The sequence below is a fragment of the Numenius arquata genome, chromosome 5 (genome assembly GCF_964106895.1).
Source record: "Numenius arquata chromosome 5, bNumArq3.hap1.1, whole genome shotgun sequence".
In the NCBI taxonomy this organism is placed as follows: Eukaryota; Metazoa; Chordata; class Aves; order Charadriiformes; family Scolopacidae; genus Numenius; species Numenius arquata.
The window spans coordinates 43222647-43248347 of record NC_133580.1 but is presented as its reverse complement, the minus strand read 5'-3'; the positions used below and the strand labels follow the sequence as shown (position 1 = coordinate 43248347).

Here is a 25701-nt window from a genome sequence, read left to right as displayed (position 1 = left end):
CAAAGTCACTCCCTGAGCAGTGGTGCTTAATGTTCTGTCAGGAGCATTTTTGTAAATTCCTTCTGAACGGATTATACCTTTTCTGAGAGGGAAAATAAACAGAATCTCTTTCTAAAACTGTGTTGCACTTTAAAAACAGCATTTTGTAAGTTTTGCTACACTTGGGGAAGCCTTTCTATCCAATCTATTTTTTGTTTTTGAGACTTTATTGCCACTGCTGTTACATTTTTTATCCTGTTCTTTGAAATAGTCAATGGAAAATTGGTACTTGGGTAGTATTTCAAGCCAAAAAGTGTCAAAGAAGGAAATCAACATCACCATCAGGATCTACTAGAATAAGAGGCCATTAAATCATGAAGATGCCAGGAATACACCCGCACACACACCTTTGGGTATAGGATCCAGTTACTCTTTCTCTGCTTTGCACAAGTTCTTCTACTGAGTGAGTTCTGCCCAGAAGTGAAGGGAGCAGCTTTCTTGGCTCTTCCTGTCTGTCTGCCTAGCTATGCAGGATTAAGTACAACCTTGCCTACTTCCATGGCATGCTGTCAATTACTATTTGCTAGAAAAATTAAAATAAGGAAATACAATCCACTGTCTATGCACTTGTTAGATATCGATTCACGTGTGTCCAAAGCACAGAGGTAAAATTACCACGGAGCATCTGTGTTTGGATCAACACTGCAGGAAAAGGCTGCAAGATCCAAGGGGTCTTTCACTCAAGTGGTCCCTCAAAGGACATGCTGGTGATGTGCTGTTCAACTTAGTGAGCAGTTTGTGCCACAGCAGCTGACAGAAATAAATGTCCTCTCTTAAGGAGGTAAACTTTATAATTTTTTCAAGTTCTTAAAAACTGGGCAGATTCTATTCTTCAGATTTTCTCAGAAAATCACTATTATGTATGCTAAGAAAGTTTTTACAGTCAAGGCACAGAAAACTCAGCAGATAAATATATATGTGTTTATATGATGGAAATTCCAGCAAGTCATAACATAACTAGCAATCTTTAGAAATTAGGGAGTATACATTTGAACTTCTTTCACATAGTGAATGCTCCAATTCTTCAAATTGAAAGTGAGAAGAATAAATGAGACTGTAGTTTTACCCCACCTGTTTCTAACAAGAGTTCTGGTCTTCAATTATTTACCCCAAGGTAATTTAAAAATGAGTAATTATTACAATTTCTATTTAATTTTCCATCTAAGGGAAGGGGTTACTGCAGTAGGGAAGGCAAACAATGGTATGCTTGTAAAAGAGGATTTTCCACAAGGAAAATAAATTGAATTACAGGTAGCCAAACTTTTCACTTTCCAGGCCCAGATCATGAAGAGTGAATAGTTCATATACTGTTCCCTACTGTTTTTCTCTGAAAGGGAAATTAAATTAATAAAGTTTTAGAATTATTGTTAACAAAGCAGAATAGAAAAAAAGAAAAAAATGTTAATATCGATATATGAGGATTTGTTAGATAAGCACTATACATCAACTTGAATACTCTAGGTAATAACAAATTATATTAACAGTGACTTATTATCTTCTGTTGATAACTGTTACCTGTTAGTAAACCTTATCTACTAGCACGGGTATTTATAAATATTTTCTGCTTTAAATTACTATTTATTGCCAAATACTGGATGAATAAGAATAGACTTTGAAAAGTAAAGAAAGCAAAGGCAGACATTACGTCTGAAGAAGAAAAGCAAAAAAAAAAAAACCAAACAACCCAGGCCCCCTCATCTTACAGTAAGCATTGGAAGTTCAGAGATTCAGCACTAGGTGCCACTGTAAGCCAAGCAATGTCGGGGAAATAATGTACACATTATGAAAATATCCCAAGAAACCTATTAATACAATTGTAAAACACTATTTTCAATTTCAGTGATTTCTGCCAAAGAACAAAATTAAATGGTAAATATGAAGGAGAATATATTCTTAAGGTTTTAAGAAAGTCTTCAGTATTGTTTTTTCTTAATTCTCTTTGGCTTGTCTTTCCTTCTTAGCTCTACAAGAAAGTAATAGCTGTTTATACAAAACCCAGACTTTTGTTTAAGTTAGAACAGAAAAGTAATGGAGGTGCATCACATGCCTGAGTGAAGTATTACCATTACAAATACAATGAAAAGCTATTGAATCTTTTACAAACTAATGGCATGAATGCTAAGACAATCTCTTTGGCTGTCTGTGCCAATATCTTCTTTTAATTGGAATTTATTTCAAAATCTTTTAATCACTTATAAGAGAGAGAGAGAAGGAGAAAGAGATGTCTAAAATATTAGAGAATACTTTCTGCAATCTCTGACTTTTCCTAATGTTCTTAAGGTTTCATTAGATTTAGTAGATCCCTTAACTCATCCCATTCCTATAAAAGAAATGCCTGAGTATTTTCCACTAAAGAACAAAGGGGAAATTACTAGCACATCCTAATTTTCTGACCTGTAGAGTGCGTTGCTTGGAAGCCTTTTCTTTGAACTGATGCATCAGAAATAAAGCGAAGAAACATTCTGTTTCCAGTAGCAATAAGAGGATCTGGTATCTTATTGCCACATAAGCGTCCCAGAATTGGTGATTTTTCACTTTCACCATCAAATACTTCCAAGTGGTCATAAGCACATTCTTGATGTTGTTCTATCTCAAATTCATTGAAGGCCTGGGGGGAGAAAGAAGGAAAGTGACTCAATGTAGTACTGTGTTTACTGTACTCATATGGTACATATGTACTGTTAGTATGTTTCAGAATACAACGTAGATGTAGTTAAAATGACAGATTTAACATTAGTGCCCATACAAGCCTGTAGCTTTGAATAACATACTGATTTTGAGAAAGTGAAGTAAAAATTAAGACAGTGAATTTTAAGACAACATCGTCCTTCATATAGAAAGGGATTAGAAAGGGATTTTATAGCCAACGAACATCCATAAGAGAATATTAAATTTAGAATACGGTGGCCTTTCTGTTGAATTTGCACTGTTTGTGGGATTATTCCAAATTTCACAGAACATTCATAAGAGCACTAAGCCAGAAATTATTGGTTCCTAAGATAGTTGAGGATTGATTGAAACATCTGCAAGACATAATGCACACCCTCCCCCTCCTTTTTTTTTTAAATTTACCTCACAGCACAACTAAAACCTTTGAGAATGACCTTTCCACATGAATAGTTATGCATGAAAGTTATATTTTCTAATCTATTATCTAGAGGTTTTTTTATTAGTACAACACTAACATTTCAGGCTGCACTTTTCATGCCAACATCACATTTTTGCTGGCAAAATCATTGTGAAAAATAACAAAATTACTCTGATTGTTTAGTAAATAAAACTTAGCAGACTCTTTTGCTGTCCTAAGCTCTCCCAAGAAAATTCAAATTGCTGCCATAGTTTGAACACAAACTGGACCTCACAAACTTTACGTGGTTTTGAATCTGTGAGGTTTCTTCTGCATTTCAAAACATTATCTTTGTTTCTGAGCTCCTAGGGATTCTCAGTCTCTCTCAGTGCTCATGGTAGCTTGTAAGGACAAAATAAGGTCTTTCAAAAATTGTAATATGCAAACCTTTTGGAGCAGAGCCTGGCCAACTTACTTTTAAAAAAACTTTTGGAATTTAGATTTCTCAACCTCAGAGTGTCCAACCAAAGGCATTTCCGAAAGGCATATGCCATAACCTACAGAAAATATTAAAACAATAATACCTGCTTTTCAAATATGGAGGAGGGTCTTCCAAGACTAGAATGGTATCAACAAATTTATTTCAAGGGGACATCTAAGAGACTTCAGAGAAGACTTTTTGACCAGGGCTAAATTTCAACAAGAAACCTAAAGCTTAATATCCAATAATTTCCTCTCATGTAAATACTGAGAAGGCAATATACATATACATCTTCATGAATTTTCAGAAATAACCTAACAATTAAGGTGAAATTCAAAATCTGCTTTGTTCGACAAAGTACATAAAAACACTAAGTATAAAAGCTCCCATGAGTAGTCATATAGCTGACTGTTTATCAAAAAAACCCACCAAAACAATCAAGACAAAACACTAAAGGATTAAGAAGCAATAATTCGAAGGAATAATACTGAACTGTCAACTACTGAGCAAATATCATAATTATGTGTCCTATCTGGTACACCAAAGCAAATCTGACCTACCAAACCCCTAGTGGAATCCAGACAGTGGGAAACATGATGGTAATTTATATTAACAGTTTATCTAAAGGAAATATAAAGAGCTAACACAAAGAGATTTGCCCAAAGAACCAGAATATTCAGAATAACACTTTTGTGAAAAGTAAAGAGTTGAATGGTGCTGTGGATGTAGGTTCATTTCACAGGAAGGTTTGGTGTTTTATATTAAGGGATTGAAACTGCAGAGGCAGTGAAAACAGCTGTACAGCAGTCGTGCTGCTCTTAAATTGTAGTCAGCCATCATACTGTTATGATGCCAAGTACGTGTTGTCATTTACACCCAAATAAAATCTGATGGATTTCAAAAAAAACCAGAAAGCCAAGAGACTAACTGTAAGGGAATCAGTTAAATATAGAATTGAATCAAGCCAACTTGGAATCAATGGGAGCAATAGACATGATCCAAGAGCAGCCTGCAGAACTTCATTTTTTTTTAGAGGAATATTTTATCAGTTTTGCTCACTTCTCATCAGTACAAAAATATCACTCTCTAGGAAGCACTTCTCACCATGAACTGCAAGACACACCTATTATTTTTAATATTTGACTTATCACTGGGATTCCTAAGCCTGTAGGGGGACAGTACTTGTTATATTGAGTCCCACAAAGAACAACAGAAAGAAGTCCTAAATCTACTGTGAGTCTAGCAATTGATTCTAGCAATTACAAAGAGAATCAAAGGAATTTGTTTTTTAAAGGAAAAGTAGATCTTTTAAATCCCAAAATGCCTGATATTTCAAAACACCCAGAGACAATTTCCAGGTTTTTTTAAGACGCTGTCGGTTCCCAGCAGTGAACTAAGAGCAGGCTTGAAAGAGGAGAATTGACACAAACTTTCCTTACAGTTGAACATAACTGAATAGTTGCTGCCAACAGACTTCACACATGATTTAATAAAGTTGGTAGCATAATTAAATCACACTCCATCTTCCTGGGACAAATACTTTTGAATACCTACCACACCATGACTGCAGTTCCCATTTTGATTTTCTTATTAGTGAGAATGATTTTCAGAAATGTTACATACAGCTTCTGAACATCCAGCCCTTTCTATCTATAGCACTCAACTGAGTAGATAGGTTGGTGGCACTTAGGATAGCTGCCTGAATGGGACACTTAACTCTCTCTCTTATAAACATCCGGCTGATTAGCTTATGAAAATCACTCTCTCAGCTACATACATTTTCAAAGCCATCTTTATCTGCATATTTCATTTTAAAATTCTCAAGTGCATATCCATTTTTCTATAAGATTCTTAATTACACCAAATGCTTAACTTTAGCCTTTTCAGGAAGATACTTCTCAATGATTATCAGAGTGAGAGCAATCACAACAAAAGATTAGTTTCCGTACACACACCCCTCTCAAAAATGAAGCACAGCCTCGGAATTCATGTGGCATGTCACCATGACGAAATAATTCTCTTCTTATTCGACCTAAGTAAACTGTGAGGAATAAACTTAAATGTGGTGTGAAAGTCCAAGAAAAAAAATATTTTTCCGTAGTTGAAGTATTGTATTAATATTATTGATATGGCATCTTGCTGTACTGGACAGACTTTAAAGATATTATACACAGAATTTAGCAAATTGACCCTACGGGCTTGAGTAGAAAAGTGAATTTCAGACTCTATATCATGGAGGTAGTTTTGAAAGTTCTATCCAGTGAAATTCTGTTTTTTTCAATTTCATTGGCAAAATCCAATTTAAAAACCTTGCATTTTAAAGCAGACGATATGATATTTCACCGAAGAATGGACAAGAGTCAGCAGGTTTTTAAACAGTTTACCTTTGGGCTGCAAATCGATAGTGAAGTTTAGTAACAGTTACGTGTCATTTGAGAAGCAAGTTTGGTAGAAGAGAAAAAGGAAGGGTAGGTAGAAACTCACCAATTTGACCCTCTGTCCAGGGGTGGCACTGATTTCCCATGTGCACTCCTTTCTGCTGGGATACTTGTCGGGCCAATTGGGACTCGTGATGATGCCATTGGGACTGTGGATCTTCTGTTCACACTCAGCTGTGCCAACAAAGATAGCATCAGTTAGTCTGGGGGTCTGCATTCAGAGGTAGCCAGAAAAGTACTCTTTTTTGTCAGGGGACCCAACTGAATGGAAAGGCTCTTTAGGAAGATAGCTAAGCACTCTCTTCTGTGTGCATGAACATGTTCTTCCCCTTTGGCAAGCAATTTAGGGCAATTAACCTGGCATGCATGTTTATTGATGGTTGTGAAACATACACTGTTGTTTACAATGGATGGCTTTCTTTGGAAAAAAAATATTATAGAGAAATATATATAAATATTAAAATTCAATGGACTATTTTGCTATTTCCCCCATTCTACTTACAAAGTATGAAAATCCATATGAGAAATCTTACTACTTGAATTTCAAATGATATTTCTCAATTTATTTCTCTCTCTTCTCGCTCATCCTCGTACTGTGGTTACAGAGCAACCATTTTGATTTCTAACCTACAGTTTCCACGGACATATGTACAACTAAAGAACAGCTAAGACCTACACTGTGAGTATGTACCAAGAACAGCTTTGTCATTCACATCATAACTGAAACACTAAAAGTGCATCTCTGTGAACAAATACAAAAAACTAAAACTTAAAGAAGGCAAGAAAAAAAAAAGGTTTCATTTTGTAATTGTTTTTTTAATTGCTTTATAAATATCAGAGAATTGTTCAACAAGAATTTTTTAGAGTAGACAAGTATCTTCCAACACAGGGAAAATGCAAGTGATTCATAAAGGGTACATCTTCACTCAAAAATTAAATCCATGCTAGAATACACCCTGAGAAATTACAGTAGGTCATATGATATTGCACGCTTGAGGTTCATTTGCAGATAAACTAAATTCTAGTAAAGCTCCAAAGCCTACTGTTATTTTGGAAGTAACCATACCTTGAGACAGCAAATAGGAAGACAGATGCATAGAGAATTGAGTGGAATTTAGATTGTGTGAATATGTCCCCTAACATAAACCCAGGAAGGGCAGACACAGTGTCAATGTGACTGCAAGGAAACTAACTGCTACTGATAGGAGTAAATGACAACTTTACCAGGCTTCTCTCCAGAAACTCCATCCCTATGTTTAATACAGTATTAGATAAATACTCTATCACAGCTTTAAATGTTCTACACTTCATAGAACTATTAAAAGTAGCGATTCCTGCCAATGATCCCAAGTTTTCGAAGCTGCATTTCTGTGGACTTCAAACTCAGCCACACACAAATACTGGGGATAGAGGGGACAGGAAAGGGGGCATGGGGGAGTGTTTAAGACCAAATATCTAAGCTCCCATTACCAATATGTTTTTCTTTCCTTTCTCTTCTTTGGAAGGAGAGCTGCTGAGAGCTTTCTTCAAGGCAGTTGTATAATCAACCATTCAAATACCTTACTACTTACCCTCCTTGCAGTCATGTTTGTTTTCGTGTAGCACAAATCCATTTCGGCACTGGCAAACGTAGCTTCCTACTGTGTTGATGCACTCATGCTGGCAGCCACCATTGTCCTTCGAACACTCATCCTTGTCTAAGAAATACACAACAAGGTTGGGTGAGCATCATAGCTAGCAGTAGTCCTCATTACCAAAACCAAAAAGGTTTAGCACAGTGTTTGAGTCCAGAAAAGGCTAAGCTAAGGCACAGTCACTCTTCTCAGTATGAGAGTTTCATGGTACCTTAGTTCTAGCCACTCATTGCTCAGCCTGCAACCTTGCACCATGGCACAAATAGTTTGTCTCATCTTTCTAGGATGTGAAGGGGAGTTCCTAGGGGAGAGGAACACTAGTGAAACAAGCAAGTTAAATCAAAGGACATAAGACTGTTACCAGCGTTTACACTTTCAAGTGGTCTAGCTGGTAAAAATTTAGTAAATATCTCATCCAAAACTTTATTTCAGTAAACAACAGGAGTGTATTTTATGGACAACACAAAGTACTGCAACTTTATGCAAATTCCACGATTTAACTGTGGTGTGTTTACAGGAACAGGTAGGCCAAACAAGGTTTCAAGCTCTGCACATTAAGCACGTAAGAAAAGAAGGATCTAACATAAATGTTTTTAATAGAACTGCTCCTTTTAACTGCTCTTGATCTTTTTTTTCCGCAGCAGAGTAACATTATGCTTCACTTTTAATGAATCTGGACATCACAGAATATCACAAAAAGAAAAACATTTCATTGAAGAACATACAAAATTGGCATTAGTTATTTCAAGGAGATCTACAATATAGCATGCAGTTCTGTTTATTAACATATAATCCTTCAAAAGAGCTTTTAGTGTGTTAGAAGTAAAGCAGAGAGTAGGGAAGGAAATTTGACCTGCATTAAACAGCTACAAATTTGTTGCATGGAAAAAAGCCAAACTAGATTAACAGGCTGTCATTCTAGCAAGAGGCCTCAGCTGCCACCCTTCTATGTTATTCAGCTGTTGTCATTTTAGGTGAAGCTGGTCCATTTAAGAGGCAGACTACTCCTGACATATACTTATATATATATGTATACACACATACATGTGTATAAGTATGCACATGTACATACCTATATATGTATAGACACATATATCTAAATCCTGAGACACAAAAATATATATGTCTATAAATATATATATGTGTGTGTATATATATATAAACACACACGTATTAAAAAAATTATATCTTACAAAATGTGTCATTTCAACATGCAAAAGAGAGGAGGAAAAAGAGCAAAGAAATTGTGGTCATCCCAGAGGTCCAGTTATTGCAGGGCTGGAACACAGAGCATTCACCCCTTTCAGCCTCGTGTACCTTGGAAAGCAGCAATGAGTGTTATCTCCAAACAAGTTAGCATGTGATGTTTTAGACTTTAGTAGGCACAGTTAAGAATTTCTACAGATTACAAGCCACTATGGATAATTTAGGTCTCCCTTCGTTGTCTTACTTATGTATTTTTTCCCTGCCTTTACTGACGCTTATATTTACTAACACAACAAAGGAAGTCTACATTATAATTGCATACATATCAGCTTTATCTACCAAAATGTATGCAACTCTTGACTTGTTGACTTGCAGATTTTTCTATAAAAATCAGCTTCCACTTATAATATATATAGATACATTCTGCAGGTCAAACCTAAGCATACACTGCATTTTGTCCTGTAAATCTCCAATCTGTTTGCACTGAAAGCTTTTGGAAGCTTTTTGCAAATATGAACAGATCTGAAGGTTAAGAAACAGTCAAAAACATAGGTAGCTCCCAGAATCATACATCCAAAGGCTTACAGTAGTTGTCTTTTTGGTGATGAAAGAAGCATAAAAGCTGCACAATACACTGTTTATGTGTCTTGCAACGCAAGTCCCAAACTGAGGTAGCAAGTTATTTAATTTCAAACAAAAGTTATAATCTTTCATCTTTGCAAAAGCAAGCACTATTATAAATTGATTCCACATTGCAAGTGAAGAATAGTAACAAGCAAATGAGAAATTAGATAAAATATGAACAAAACTCTTCAATATTTCCCCTCCTACGTATTAGTTTGCATTTTTCTAGCAAAATAACAAAATAAATGGAAGGCAAGCTCAAAATGCATTCAAGTTAGGCTTTCAAATACAGAGTAGGTACACAAATTCTAAATAGAAGCCCTGTCCATTTTCATCTTCCACCAAACTGTGTGAAAAATCTGAAAAGTATTTTAACATTAAATAAGCTTATATTCTGTAAAGTAATCTTTTAAGAGGCAAGTGCATAAGCAAACAGTCCCATGTTGGACCTCCTCAGAGATAAAACAATGGACAGAAGGTAGAAAGGAGAAGGTCTGGAACATTTTTGAACCACAATAATTACTTGTACATGGTTAATCAAGGATGCAACTGTTGAACAAGCCTTCCTCACACTTCATAATTCGGGACAGACTTCCTGTCAAATTGATTACCCGGTCTCAAAATTCATGAAAAAACAATTAGTCTGTATTAGTTATAGGAACAAATGTTTTGCCATGTAAAAACAAAGCCATTTGTTATGCTGACAGATGGAAATGAGTCTCTCCGTTTTGAATGGATACTTTCTTTTCATTTCAGTAGTCAGAACAGGGAAAGATCCATTCTCAACAAAATGTTAGACTGAATCATTCGGAGGACAAATGGTCGTACCTCTGAGACTCTCAGAGGCCACCAGTCTGTGAACAATACGTACTCGGCCTGAAGGGACCTGTATCAAGTCCTTGCAAGATTCAAAAACAAAAATTTTCTCTTTGCAGGCAGCTTTCTTGTCTGTGGAAAAAAATGTACCAGGATGGCACCAGAGATGAGTTTGTGCTCCAAAACAAATTTGCTCAAGGCTAGAAACTTTCTAGCTTTCTCCTTTTAACTGCTCAATGAATCATCACCCCCCAAAAAATATGTCCCAACAAACCTAATTTCTAATATTACATCAAACACCCTGTATGTTCTGAATGTTCATGCAAAGAATTTTTTTTTTAAACACTGAAATAACTCTAAAACTTATGATAAATGGAAGCATTTATGTATGCTTAAATGCTTAAATGTAGTGATGTATTATCACTGGGTATTAATCATACCACTACACAAAGACTGATTTAAAGACATAATTAGGCTATATTCTTGGAAACATTACAGAAAAAAAAATATATATATATATATAATTGCTGTCTTTTTCCCTCCCTAGAGTAAATTCCTGGAGTTACTTTACACTCCTCTAGTCTTATGGGCCCAGCAGACTGCAATAGGTCTTCTGACAAGAGTGGAAGATAGAGGAGAGACAGAAGAAAGAGAGAGGAAGAAAGAATAAAAACCTAATTGCTGGAAGCTTTTAATTTAGAAGCCTAATACTCCATTCCAAAAAGTTTAATAAAAGTTTTTAAAAATTAATATATTCTTACTCCTTAGTTTCTTCAATTATAAATATACAAGACTGTCTCTGGAGATTAGCTATATCCTGGCAACAGCTCTCAACTGAGCTTTTTTCAGAACTGTCCCATCTGTAAATTCTACAGAATGTTGAAAAAAAAAAGTTTTTCTCACTTTTCAGTAGCACCTGTCTGGCTGTTAACACCATTTTACAGCCAAAAATGTAATTACATGTTGTCTTATATCAACATAAATACCTTCCTAATGCAGGTCATCCGGTGCCCTATGTCACTGTTTGCTTTCACAGTTTATTACAGCAGGTTCCAACAACCCAAAAACTGGTTTCTGTCATCTGAGCTGGAGCTGGGCCATATTTTCTCAATAGTAGCTGTGGCTTCAGAACTCACCACCATAAAGTTGCAAAAAAAGTTCTTTATCCATGCTTTGTAGAACACATTACATTTGTTAGTCTTCAAAATAATCTGACTTATCCACCTGTCTTCTCTTTTACTGAGCATTGCATATGCCCTTTAGTGGTGGATCGACTGCAAGATTCAGTGTTTTATTCATTACTGATTTTTTTCATTATATATGTCTTTATACTAAATGCTTACAAATATTTCTATTGTGATTTAATTAATAAAACTGTTAAATGCCTTCCAGCAAATACCCTAGATATTAGCACTAAGTATTTTCCTGCAGATGTAGTTCTAAAAGTAGTGTATTCTGAGGACAAGTACATAAATAGACAAAAAACCCACTTCAGTTGATGGTGATCAGTTATCAACTACCAAAGGCAAAATAATTGAAATCATAAGTTCGTTCTTCATTGACAGATCAATAGCATATTATGTCCATATTAAGGAATTCAGGGGTAAGAAAGTTAAAAAGTTTCTCGACAGCCATGAGAGTTTTTTTCTGATGAATTATTCAAAGCTGACAACCTCTTTTTAGATACTTTAAGTTCAGAAGTTTGATTTGTCTCAAACATTACAAAGTTTCTGTTTTAATCAGGAACTATTGTCAAAAGAGAAAGCCAGATAACACAGAAGAATAGAGTCTGCTAGAAATGATGACAACTGGAAGAGAATTGAGAAAGAATAAAAGTAAAATACGAAGTATCTGAACTCATATGAATTGAGGGAAGAGGTTATGGTAGAAATGCATTATGAGGCATTCAGTAAATTTATATACTTACACACTCAAAGAGTATTTATATCAAACTATCTTTGTTTGAAGGGGATTAGATATATACTATAGCCAGGACACATCACATTTCAATTAATTAAAAAAAGCATTAGTTCAGATTTATCCCTGGCTAATGAATTTATTCTAGGGATCAATGGCATCATTTAAAACTTATATTTTTTAAATTACCAGGAAAAAATGTTTCACCTGGGAGAAGAAAGGGAAGAGCATTTCATTCAGAACTGAAAAAGACAAGGGAAACAATGGGTCTGAATGATTACGACCTGATGCTTTGAACTCCATTAATTACAGTCTGCCTTTCCCCAGCATACAGCTTTGGCCTGATTTCTTTCCAGAACCCACTCATAATATTAATAAATCATTTAAACAATCACTAAAATAAATAAATAAATATATAAATCTGTGAAAATGAACTATCACTTTAAAGATAAACAGAATTTAACTGATTATACATGTATAAATGTTCAACACATGCATAAAACACGACTTCTGAACTACAGATTTTGAAACTATCATTGCAAATCTTATCTGGCATGGCTGTATAGATCCTGAAAATATGTAACAAACTTAATTTGCAGGCAATTTTTAGAACTGGAACATGTCAGTACTTATTCTTGTAAAAAGTCAAAATATGTGACATTTCCTGCTGGCACTTCTAGGCCTACATAAAATGACTAGGTATGTAACGGTTTCTAGGAAGAAGATCTGTTGTGTTCATATATGTATTTACTACAAATAATAAATATAGCTTGAAAGCTTCTCACTAGTGTAAAATACAAATTTAAAAGTTAAAACTACTACTATATGTAAAGATGGATCTAAAAGACTATAACCAGAGAAATGTGATTACTAGAAAAAAATAATATGTGTTAGTGGAGGTAAAATGGTCATCGATTTCTTTGTATGAGATGAAACACTTTTTTTCAGTTTTCATAATCGCTTAAGAAAGACATCAAAGTAGTCAGAATGAGAAAATTTTGCAAGTCTAAAATGTTTGTTTCGACAGTTACTTTCCTCACTTTCCAAAACACATCACTTATACAATATACTGATTCTTATTACTTGCTCATAATTAAGTTATCAAAGCCAACCAATACCATTTTCATTTTAGCTTTGATAAAATATTTTAGCTAACAAACACTAAAAACAGTGCCTGGTAATGCATTTTACTACATGCTAAATGTAATCAGGATTCTCCAGATTCAGATTTTTAACTGCTACCAAAAAACTTGGGGCAGAATTCAAATCCAAAATGCTTCCAGATGACTTCCAGTTTGGGGAGGTGGGCAGACAGGATTGTTTTGTTGTCTTGTTTTACACCAGGTAACATACTTATGCATATGTGTGTGTGTAAACATACAAGAAAAACACTAAGCAAAATTCCATTACAAACACCAGGTGATATCCTGCCACAGGCAGATTATTACAGTCTAGCATCAACGGGTAATTGCAGAGACCACTGTTGTGCAAATATTTCCTCACATCTTCAGCTTCACTCATGTCTAACTTTATTCATCGTACACATTTCCAGATGATATAAAATTCCATCACTCTGATCTGCCTCAGTAAAATTACACTCCTAACTAAGAAGACACACATTTTTGCAAGAGCAAGGTCTTAAACTCTGTTCTTCTGCAAAACATTAAGTAGTGCAAAGTTTGGCCAGAAAGTACCCATAATGTTAAACAAATGTTGTAGCACAAAGTGGTAATTTCATAACTAATACAATATATTAAGAGACCTGAGTGAAAAAACCACAAGTGTACGCTGTATGTAACTCATATCACATTACAACTGGGATCCCAAAAAATAGCAACAAAACTTGGGATAAAAGAAATCTAATAGAAAGTTAAAGACACAGTAAATTTGCTTTTTTCCTCTATCTCACAAAGTCCATTTGCCTCTGCTGTTGTTTAAAAATACATAAGTGTACTCCATATATTTTCTACCATATACAGCCATTACAATTCAGAACAGTATTTTAAGACAGGAGAGTGGTTTATGTTTATATAAATAAAAAGAAGTCAAAGCTACCAGGAAAATTATAAGGGAAAAGGTCACTCACTTTCATACCAAAATACAGTATTCACTCCACCTAGGCAGTATATGCTCAGAGGCACTTACAGGTACACAGGAGTGATTTTCTATACCTGAGAAGAAGTGTGCCTTGAAGCCTTTTTTTGACACAGTGTTGTCAGATCTGAACTCAACTCGCATGTTGTTGTACTGAGAGGTGATAACTTCAGGCACTTCTGTACCGCAGAATTTACCATGTAGTTTAGAATCAGAAGAAAGGCCACTACGAATCTCCACATAGTCATATTTACAAACCTGAGAAAAGAAAGAAAAACATTTTTTTGGCTAATCAAAAGAAAAGCATGAAGTTATTTACAAATGAAAGAACTCCGATTGGTATATGCTACTTAATAATAGGATAATAATATCTTTTTTTAACATTTTCCTGAGGCTAAAAACATTTGTAAATGCTTAAAAACATTCACCAATTTTGTGGAAGAATATTTTAAGGTCACTAAAGCATAGCTATACTATGCATTACATTCAAAACTATATTTTGATAGATACTAATATGTGCTTGGTATCTAAATTTCAAGATGCTTAGTAAGGCTTCCATTTAATCTAAAAAGTAAAAATTGCAGTTACATTATACTAAAATCTAGAAATATTCACCCTAAAAGTTATACCTATCTTTGGGCTATAAACCACATATCCAGAACCTCTAAACCTTCTACTGGCTGCATCTCATAGATTTGTAAAAATACATTAATTTTCACTTAGAAACTTAAAGGTAGGTTTTTACCATAATGTATTTAAGACATTCTTTTATTTACACATACATAAGTCTGCACAATTAAAACGATATATCTTTCTTTAACAGTAGCATAGCCATAATTTAGAGAGTTTATGCATGTAATTTTCATTAAAAGGTTAAAAATAAAATATAGTGAATTAATGTAATAAAAAAGCCTTATGCAAGGCCTACTACTCATGATAATACTTTAAATTCATAATCCCTTGGTCAACCTAAAGCCTTCTACCCAAAAACTTCTAAGCTTCTTAGGCTCGACTATCAATCATTTAATCAAAAATGTCCCAGTTGTCTGCAATTAATAGCTTAAGAGAAACCAGTGGCCAGGAGGATTCATACAGAGCTTAGATTGTCCTTTAAATCCAAGTTGTATTTGATAAATCGCAATTTCTAGTCAGAAAAGAAATGTCAAGGGAGTTGGAGGAGAACTATAGAGAAGGATGTTTTGGCTTTTTTTTCTCTCTCTCCCTATGAAATATTAAGTGATTGTCAACATTTCCAATTTTTTTGAATATAATAAATTTTTTATGTAGATTAAATTTTCATTGTTCCTGGAACAATTTTCATATTTTGCAGAGTTGGAAAGTGACTAATTCACTTGAAACTACTTTTATACAATAGAAAGAACACAAAGGTTTATAAAAGTTGAGTTAATGCCACATGGTGATTTATATTAATTGTAAGACAAATTCACGGTAATGCACGTGATTTTCAAATATAGTTGACATTGTTAATAAATTTCAGAAATTTCAGCAATACATCAGTAGTGAGGTTTGATGGTTTCATAACTTTAGATTAGAAATTAAATGTAATTTCAGATAGGTTTAACTTCATAATACACTATATTTTTAAAAAAACTTTCAAGTTAAACGTCAAGTTAAAATTGTAAAATATAAGGGTAAAATATTAAAATTGTAACATTGGAAAAGAGATACTAAACCTTGTCTTAAATGGAGTTTGTATTAAAAAAAAAAAAAAATCAGAGCATTTGCTAAATGTAAACATTTATGTCTGCACTCAGACAATGTATTGGAACGTTCCAGGTATTATATGTGTTTCTTCTGATTTTCACAGGTACCCGTCTTAGTGCTACAATTGAATGATATAAAGCTGAAGCTGATTTAGTAGCACAGGAAAGGATCAAACCAAAGTTCTAAATGTTGAAAACATTATGTATATATTTTTCATATCTGCTGAAGTTATGTGTCTTGCATGACCTTAGAAAACTGATTTAACTTCATTATAGCTGAGCTGCCTTCCTTGCAAATCTGTCTTAAGTAACAAGAAAATGCAGGAAAAAATGTTTATGATTTGTTCAAACGGTAATTCAATTTTAATTTTGGGGGATTTGTAAGATTTTATTATACTTTTTACAGTTGTAACAATGATAACGGAACATGAATGTAACATACTATATATGATTAAAAGTAAATTGGAATTTCACACACTTTAGAGCATACCTCAAATTATTTAAAAAACAAAAAAAAAATTAAAAAAATCTCAAATTGCTGCCTATGCAAATAATTTTGAGCTATTTTGGAGAAACCACAGCTGGGTTGTTTCTTAACTATAAATTAAACTCCAGCTTTTGCTACTTCAGATCTCATGCCCAAAAGACAGCACAACCTCATATCAAATATGTTGCTATGAATTTGTTTAGTCAGAAATAATGTCATGGGATTTGAGTTCTTAATGTCACATGAAGAATATCCAGACAAAATTGATAGTGACAGCACATTATAGCTACAGTTTAGCAAGGGATCTCAATGGTATGACAGAGTGGTGTCTAAAAAGCAGAACAGGGGCCAAAAAGTTGATGTTGAAACCCCTATCTTACTGATTTGCACCCAAAAAACCACTGCAACCCCCATCACTTAAAGCTATAAGGAGCAGCCCTTACCACATGAAAGGCTCTGCTCTGCCCCTCTCCCCCACCTGAAGATGACCTCCCCTTTGTCTCCAGGTGCTGCCCAGCTCAAACATGCTGCTTTTCTATTGTGCATTATTTCTAGTACTGCTCCTTTTAAAATATTTCCCCCTGAGATATTTGCAAATTATTTAAATGCTCCCTCTCTCTGTCACTAACCAGAGCTTATGTGTATTCTTTGTAGTCATAGTCTGTAAAGATGATTTGGTTTCTCCAGATTTTCTTTTCTTGAATTCTTTCCAATATGCCTCAGCCATTTGCTCTGTTTTACTTTGTTGATAAAAAAAAGTCAGCTGAGACTCAGCAGAGAACATTTTTTTTAAATTTCTTGTAATACATATACATTTAGACGATATGTAAAAGAGAGGTATTCTCTCCATATTTGTTTTGAAAGAATCCAGAAACAGTGTCAAAACGAAAACAAGAATATCTATGGTTATTGTCAGTGTATGAACAGTCAGCAAGGGTTTTGTAAGACAATATCTATTTTTGAATGCTCGTGAAACAGTTTAGCATGTACACAACAAACTGTGCAGCTCTTTGTTCATGATTACTTACTTCATTCCCTTCTAACTCAAAAAACTCAAACTTCATTGAAATTCGGTATTGCGTCGGGGCAACCACCTGCCACACACAGTTTTTGTTTGGAGGATACTCTTTGGGCCACCCTGGTGTGGTTATAGTCCCATTTAGCTTTGTCAGGAGTCCTCCGCAAGCAGCTGTAAAATTAAAAGGGAGAACATCGTTTCTTGACTGAGACCGTGTTTTACTATAAACAGAAGCACACTGAGAAGGTTCAGTCCTCTCATTACTTATACCGCTCTAATGCCCAGACAGACTAATCAGAATCTTGCTTTATCATGCTTGGTGCAAACAAAGAGAAAGAGACAGCCCCTATCTCGAACAGCTTGCAGGTTTGCAGGCAGAGATAAGTTTCAGGACTACACAAGGCGTTATCATATTCATTCTTTTTCCTTCCCTCCAGAGACTCTGGTTATTCTCTCACAGCCTTTCCCATGCAAGTCCTCTGACCTCACCACCCTCCCCAGAACCTTGACCACTCCTCTTCTGACAGACAGACTAGTTAAGATGCACTTCACATTTCTCCAGCTTCTCTCCTTGATTATTGATCCAGAATCAGCCCTACCTGTCTCAGCTCATATAGCTGTATATGCCTCCCGTAACCTAATAGATAGGGTCACTTCTTTAGGATAGCAGCCACGTACTCTTCAGTCACAATTGCTTTTGCTGAAGTATGGATGTTTAAGTAATAAAGAAAATACCTAATATTTCCAAATATAGGCTGAATTAGTCACCTCCATACAACAAAACAATACTGAATGCTGTTCAGACAGCACAGGATAAACACAATCTTTTCCATCTGTGGAGTTTTATTTTTTTTATAAAAAGTAAAGTAATGGGATTTGCAGGGGTTCTCTATCACACTCTGCTCCATTGATACCACTCCAGCACTGTGACAGCACTAGAAATCATCCACAAATCTCTTTATAATGAGCCAGTGGAGGGAAGCTTCACCTTCTTCCAACTGCTCTGTGCTAACGCTGAATGCTTTAAAAGCTGGCTATTCTTGTCTAGCTGATGGTCTCACTCACTACATCTACTTCATCTAACACACTTGGGACAACTCTCCAACTTCTCTGTCAGGGCACACTTGGCCAACCCAAACACATACCAGTCTTCCTCCTGGCACCTGGTTTTCCATGCAGAGGACTTCTTGGTACATACATAAATTTAATCTGACCAGGGTGGGGGGTCCTGAGGACTCTGGGTCACACCTCAGTGTGTCAAAAAAGCTGGGCACAGGTTTAGAGACCGTACTAAGATGACACAAGTTGTACCCCCAAATTATCCAGTCTGGGTCAGGTTGACACCTGACACCTAGTTTTCAGTGTCTGCTTTTCATCATCACTCCATTTTTCCTTGAGACAACAGTGGGAAACGTGGAAATACTGAAAAAGAACCCCAACTCTTAAAGCCTCGTAATATGCTGCCAGCAGGGAGACTTGGATTAGACCAGCATGAAACAATTTTCTGTGCATATCAACACTGCAGTGAAGCATTGGGCAGAGTTGCTGAGTTAGATGCTTCTACTCTGGTATCATGTGTGAATTAATACAGCTAGCTCACCCTTAAATTCCCAAACTATTACTAGAGCGTAATGGTCACTGTGACTACACAGTGATTTTAATTCAGCAGTCCCAAGTAGCATCTACACACAGTGAGTCTTATCTTGCATGGAGCAAAGGCATTTACATAGCTCAAGGATTTTATTCCACGCTGTGCTGCACTGCACTACTGTGAATGACTCCTCTTTTTGCCAGAGTTGCTTTTCTGTTTGAGTACCAGGGAGGTATTCCTTCTCTATCTCTCAGAGGAAAAGGGAAGAGTTTTCTGAAAGACTGATGATTTTCCCTATATTCTGACTCGGATCAGCAGGCAGACTAAATGAAATTCCTTACATAAATTTGGGCGATGATCAAAGGCCCAGAGATCAAACTTGTCTTCATGGACCCCATTAGGTTAACCTTACTTTCTGCATACTGCCTAATATGCAGACATCTTAATACAATAGGCTTTTTGATATAAAATGCTTTTCCAATGTGCTCACTATTAAAGTTGGCAGGGGGGAACCAGCCAAAAAACCAACTGGCTTTGAGAGCTGCAGTCTAACATGACTGTAGTCTAGGACTATCACCATCTCACACACACCCACAACAAACAAGCAAAAAAACCAACCCTAAGAACCAAAAGCAAAAGAAGAAAAAGTGACAAGAAACTAAGCAAAGCTACCCTAAATTGTGACAAACCATGAATTAAAGACAGGGAATAGGGAAAAAAAAAAAAGACACCAGTGAATTACATCTGAAGAAAACCATAGCACTGAACACTCCAGTTTTCAAACTCCATTCACTACTGAAACAAACAGGTGAACTGAGAGAACAATAATTTTTACAATCCCTGAATTTATTGGTGTTTATGAATTCAAAACAAAATCAAACAATAATTGGTGTGTAATTATCAAGAGCTTTTGCTTCTTTCCTTTGATGTGAAATATGTCTAGAATGCAAAAGCTTATCTCATTGTAATCCTAGGTTTACACAGACTTCCGTTTTTCAGTTGTTTATTTCTCCAAATTATTACTTGAACATGCTTTGCTCAACCCGAAATGTAGAATTTGTTTCCAGCAAGAAAAGTCCACAGTCTGACTGGGAGTGGGGAGGATTTCTCTGAGCTAGAATAAGGGATCCTGCTCTTCAAACCAGCCTCCTTCCCAGTCATACCCCAGTCAGAGGTGGTCAGAGGGATCATTAAATATTCTGATTCTCAGACAATGACAGACTGCTCTGCTGATAATTGTCTCCTTACACATGGCAGGGGACTTTTTTTTAATGAGTTTGAATAATATAAGTGGTTTGGGAAGGTACCAAGTCCTGCTTTGCATCATCCTCCATCCATTAACAGCAAAACCTGTGAAGCTAAATTAGTGACAGACATCAGATGAAGATGACTGCTGTGGACAGACATCACCCCGACACCACTACTTAAAAGGGAACACTAGTTTTCCAGGCTGGATTCCACAGATCTCATACTGCTAGGACAGAGCATACGAAAGGTGTGGCATTTCATCCCAGCAACGGCCCCCTGTGAACTTTAAGAGCCCATAAGACAGCAACGCACTGTACCTTCACAACTCTTTTTGTCAGGACCAAGTTCATAGCCAGGATCACAGGCGCACTGGTAACTGCCCAGGGTATTTACACAGCGCTGCTCACAGCCACCATTGTCAGGTTTGGCACATTCATCTTCCTCTGCCAAGACAGGGAAGAATGCAAAAACCTGTTAAATAATTACCTTCCTCAGCTGTAATTGTTGGATCAATATTAACTCAGAAAGCTCTATGCATGCCATTATAAGGTGCACTACATAACACACTGTGGTTGCTGACTAGAGCATTTTCAAATGCTAAGGAGACCTGCAATGGAGAAAATAAAAATGTGTCCTTTGTGGGGTTTGGGTGGGTTTTTTTGCAACAATACCTACTGACAGCTGCAGACCTAATTTACAAGCACTTTGTGGGCAGCATACAATAATTCAGGCAGCCATAATCTAAAGGTTGTATAAAGTATTGAAAGAAAGATTGAAAATCCACAGCAGGGTCACTTGAAGGGCACTTTATCTCCCACAGAATCAATTTGTGCATTATCCCGAATTCATACTCAAAACCAGATTAACAGAATCCTCAAATCCCAGGTTTTCATTCTACTGATATTAAAGGGAACAAGATGCATTAGGGGTGGGGGAGGGAAAGGAATAATGTATTATCTCTACTAACTCCGAAGTATACCCACGAGATGCATTGTTAAAATATTCCTCAGATGTTGAATATTGTTCCCTTATACCAGGGCAAGTAATTTCTTCAGAATAAAACAGAGCTCCCACTCTCATGTCTACAGCCTTCAAGGTTATAATTGTCTACAGTGAAAACTAACAGGGTGAAAAAAGCCCCAGCTTGTGGCTTTTCAAAAGAGAAAAAAAGTTCTGCTGGTAGCATAACCTGTATTTCGAGTGTCACCATGGCCACACCACTGCTGGTGGCTTTCACTGTGCCATTGGCAGCACAGGGTAGGAATTACACACGCCTCACGCACCAACTGTTGCAGGTATAGCTGCAATTGTATGACACACACCAACCCACCCCAAAACTGGAGGAAGACCAGGAGGCTATTGGTCACTGTATGATTTCTCAATTGTATTTTTTTTTCTTGCTCACAGAAAGTAATAAATTGATAAAGTTGCCTAACACAGCAATAAGATTAAAAGAAGCACAACATTTAGGTGAAAGTAAAAAAAACTAACAGAAAAGACCAAGTTGTCTCTATTGTGATTATACTATTTAAATTTATATTTGATAAAACAATATGACCAAAGCCGCCATTTTTACAAGATAAGATATGTTTCAAAGGAGTTTCAAAACTAAGCTGATTATTTGAATCTGAAGAGAGTAGGAAATTGCACTGAACATGTTCCTTCACTCTATGGACATATTTTACCAGGAGACAGAAATACCTCAACTCTTTTTATTTCATAAAATTTCATGCCCAGGTAAAAAAATATAGTGGAAACAGTACAGAACTGGTTTTAGAAAAAAAAGGTTGAAAAATATTTTTCATGTCCTATCATATTTTTTCTAGTACAAAATCAAGTGATAAATAGTTCACAGCTCCCAAAATATGCTTTAACATTTACCTTTAAAAAAGTTAGCTGCAAACCCTGCTTTGTTAACCGTTCCATCAGAAACGAACTTCATCCACAGGGTATTAGAGGTAGATCTAATGTCTTCTGGCTTGTCATAGCCACAGAAGTGACCAATTAAAGGACTGTTTTCATTTGCTCCATCTCGAATTTCCAAGTAGTCATATGCACAGTTATCATGTCTTTCAATCTGTAAAAAATTATTTTTGAAGTGACCTTTTGAACTTGATCATAAATATGAAATATCAATCAGCTAAGAAACAGGATAGAAATTTTTCAAAGTTAACATTAAGTTTCCCTGTTTAGGGTTCAAACACCAGGAAGATGAGGAAAAGAACAAGCATCACTGGACTTTTTTAACTATACTTGTTTTCTACAAAAAGAAAAGATTTTGTAATTCTTACACAGGACAAGAGTCTAACTGGAAAAAGTAACTAAAAAGACACAGTTCACCTTTAAGCTTCCCGATGTTCTGGCATATTCCTACTCTGAGTTCAAGTCCTCTTTTTTCGTGTATGCTCACATATGCAAGATTAATGGTTCAACAACTAACCAGGTCAGAAATATCAATTTGTTTTGAAATATTAAAAAGCTCAATTTTGATTAATATGCATAAGATTTTTAGACAAGATCAAACTGTGTTATTTCAGGTGATTGATATTTTATTTTCTTCCTTTATCCTCAACACTGCAAAATTTTGCATTTATCATTATCCACTGATGTTGCAGGGTAACTGTTAAAAAATTACAGTGCATTAAGAGTTTCAGACATCTGTAGGATTAGATCCAAACACACTTCTAAAATTATCAACTCTTAAGTAGCCAATAGAACAGATGACAAAAACCATCATAATTATTTTTCTGCAGTTGACGTATCTGGTTTCTCTTGCACAATTCCTTATTTCAAGTGTCTTCTTTTGACTATCTGAATCAATGGAGTGTGTCTTTGCCGTACTGATGAAGAAACCTACTGAAACTACAAAAACTGAAAGTGTGCCTCCCATTTAAACCTCCTGGCAGATGACATCCAAACATAGACTAGTATACAAGTGGACATGTGTGCATTTCTACTTGGGTAGAAAGTCTTGTGTTCTTTACATAATAGTATTTGCAGAGTCAGTCAGTGGGAATTGCCCCAAAGAAGAAAGCAGTAACAGCCTGAATATTATCCTATCTGGAGCCTAGAAAATTTATGATGCCTGTCTTTATTGAGAGAGTATCTTTCCCAACAGAATTAAGAAACCCTCTTGACCTGGGTCATTTTACTGCAGTATTACTTCATGTTACTCAAGTAATATAAGATATTAGCTATAAAAGAATTAACTAAATCCAAGTATTCAAAAATAAATCCTTTAAGAAAACTATTGTTCAACTAAGTGGCCAAATCAGGAGATAGGTTTATGGAGGTGGAGGGGAGGGTGGGACCACAGTCAGAAAGAAGGGGGTGGAGAAGCCTCAAATTTGATTCAGCACATTCAAATTCTGTTAAAATGACAAAGTAATAAAACCCAAACCAAACCCAGAAAAATCCACATCTTATCTCCGGATAGAGTTTTTCTTGCACATAAGCTGCACAGTTAGTACAAGTGGTTGCTGATACTCTGCTCTAATTATGCACTATGACCAACACTAAGCTCAGTAACCACCACAGACTAAGGAGCTTTCATTTAGCACATTAGGATTTCTGCTTCTTTTATGTAAGAGGGAAAACTGGGGGAAGGAGCTGTTTGGTTTTATTTAATTTTAATGGCATCAAAATATGGCACAGACTTAGACACAAAATTTGTCTGTCTTCTTTCCAACTTTCCAATTCTTCAAGCATTTACATACGTAATTTTCTCCTACTCACTTGTCTGGCACGATCCATATTGCCATTTACTCTGATTTCTTAGCTGTTAACACAGGAATGGGTTTGGGCCAGAGTTTGGGAAATGAGTGAGAAAAGTCAAGATCTGGGATGCAACCACCCGTTGCTGACTTCAATGGCAATTATATGTTTGCAACTAATGCAGTCAGACATGTGTCTACCTGAGCAGTGGTAAGTTTTTGACACCATAATACCAATTCCACATTTTCATTAATCTAAATAATAAATTTTAAACACATGACATCATATCCCATTTTGAAACAATGTCTGCCTTGTTATCTCAGTGAAAATCATATTGCACTCTGATGCAGAAAGAAGTGACCTGGTCCAAAGCCGACTAATAACAATGAAGAAATTGTGTATTTTCCCTGAACGTATCTGTGGTCATCTCACTACCCAAGACTTTTAATTAGTATTTGCTTTTTTCCATATTTCCATATTCTATGGGGTAATACGGAAAACCTGATTTTTCACAGGCCAAGTAGAGCTCTGAGTTACACATACCAAATTCCCATTGAGGTGAATTGTTGGTTTCTTTTCTGAGAATCATTTTAATTTTGGCAGAAGACAATAGCTAAAAATACATTTTGTATAGCAGTAAGTTGTTAAACTTCCTAAGACTATAAAAATCAACCAACTTACAAAGTGCTATTGATTTTCAATAAAACAATTCTAAAGGTGGCCATTCTACCATATTAATATATTTTTAGCATACTACTACTGCAAGTGATGCCATTGTTATTATCCAAACTACTATATTAAGGGATTAAATCGTTACACATATATAAACTAACAGATAAGATTGCGTTTGTGAGAAATGACAATTGATGTTAAGGCACTTGATAACCAATGAAAAAGAACGAGTATAAAATGCTCTTGGCTTATCTGTACCCTCAGGTTTTAAGATGTTGTGGTACTGTCATCTGGGAACACTGCCATACAAAGATCTATTACACTTGCAATACTCTCTTATTCTTCCTACTACAAGGGCAGAAAATCTCCTCAAGTTAATTAAAGGACTCCCAGTGAGTTTAGTTGTAACTGGCCTGGTGCTGTAAGCCTTATTTACTGAAGCATTAAAATTTCACAAGATTGGTATTATAGTTGGATGAGAATATACAAAATGTTAGCAAATAAACAAGTTTTACAGAAAAATGCATTGCTTCTAGGAGAATGAAAGGTACCATTGGCTCCTGCAGGTCTTGGAGGAAAAAGAATTTGAAAGACATTAGAGAACTAATCTGAGAAAATGCCAGAAAAATTCCTAAGACAGGAAAATAAGCACAAGACAGCACCAAGAAATTTCCTGGTGAAATGGAAAGGCAGATATGTTCTGAAAATTCATTCTCGAAAAGAAAATTCATTGTACATAGTTTCAGTTTTGAAAAAAACAATTACTTTAGACTAAAATACATTTGGTTAAAAATTCCAGACTACCTTTGTTTTGTAGCACTCCCCCAACAGAAAAAAAAAAAAAAAAAAAAAACCAACAAAACAAAAAACTAAAAACAAAACAAAATATTTGAAGAGCAAATCCAAGACCAATTATTTTTCAGGAGAAAGT

The 25701-nt window shown here is 35.6% G+C and overlaps 1 protein-coding gene across 2 annotated transcripts in view; it reads right to left on the bottom strand.

Annotated features, from left to right (window-relative positions):
* Positions 1-25701, bottom strand: part of TLL1 (tolloid like 1) — a 143313-nt gene that overhangs the window by 5628 nt on the left and 111984 nt on the right. For both annotated transcript variants that reach the window (XM_074147087.1, XM_074147088.1), the window contains 7 exons: positions 22266-22461; positions 20702-20827; positions 17556-17716; positions 14394-14574; positions 7597-7722; positions 6072-6199; positions 2434-2647 (listed from right to left, as the gene is read on the bottom strand). In XM_074147087.1, the coding sequence (XP_074003188.1) occupies positions 2434-2647; positions 6072-6199; positions 7597-7722; positions 14394-14574; positions 17556-17716; positions 20702-20827; positions 22266-22461 (1132 nt within the window). The remainder of the gene's footprint in view (positions 1-2433; positions 2648-6071; positions 6200-7596; positions 7723-14393; positions 14575-17555; positions 17717-20701; positions 20828-22265; positions 22462-25701) is intronic.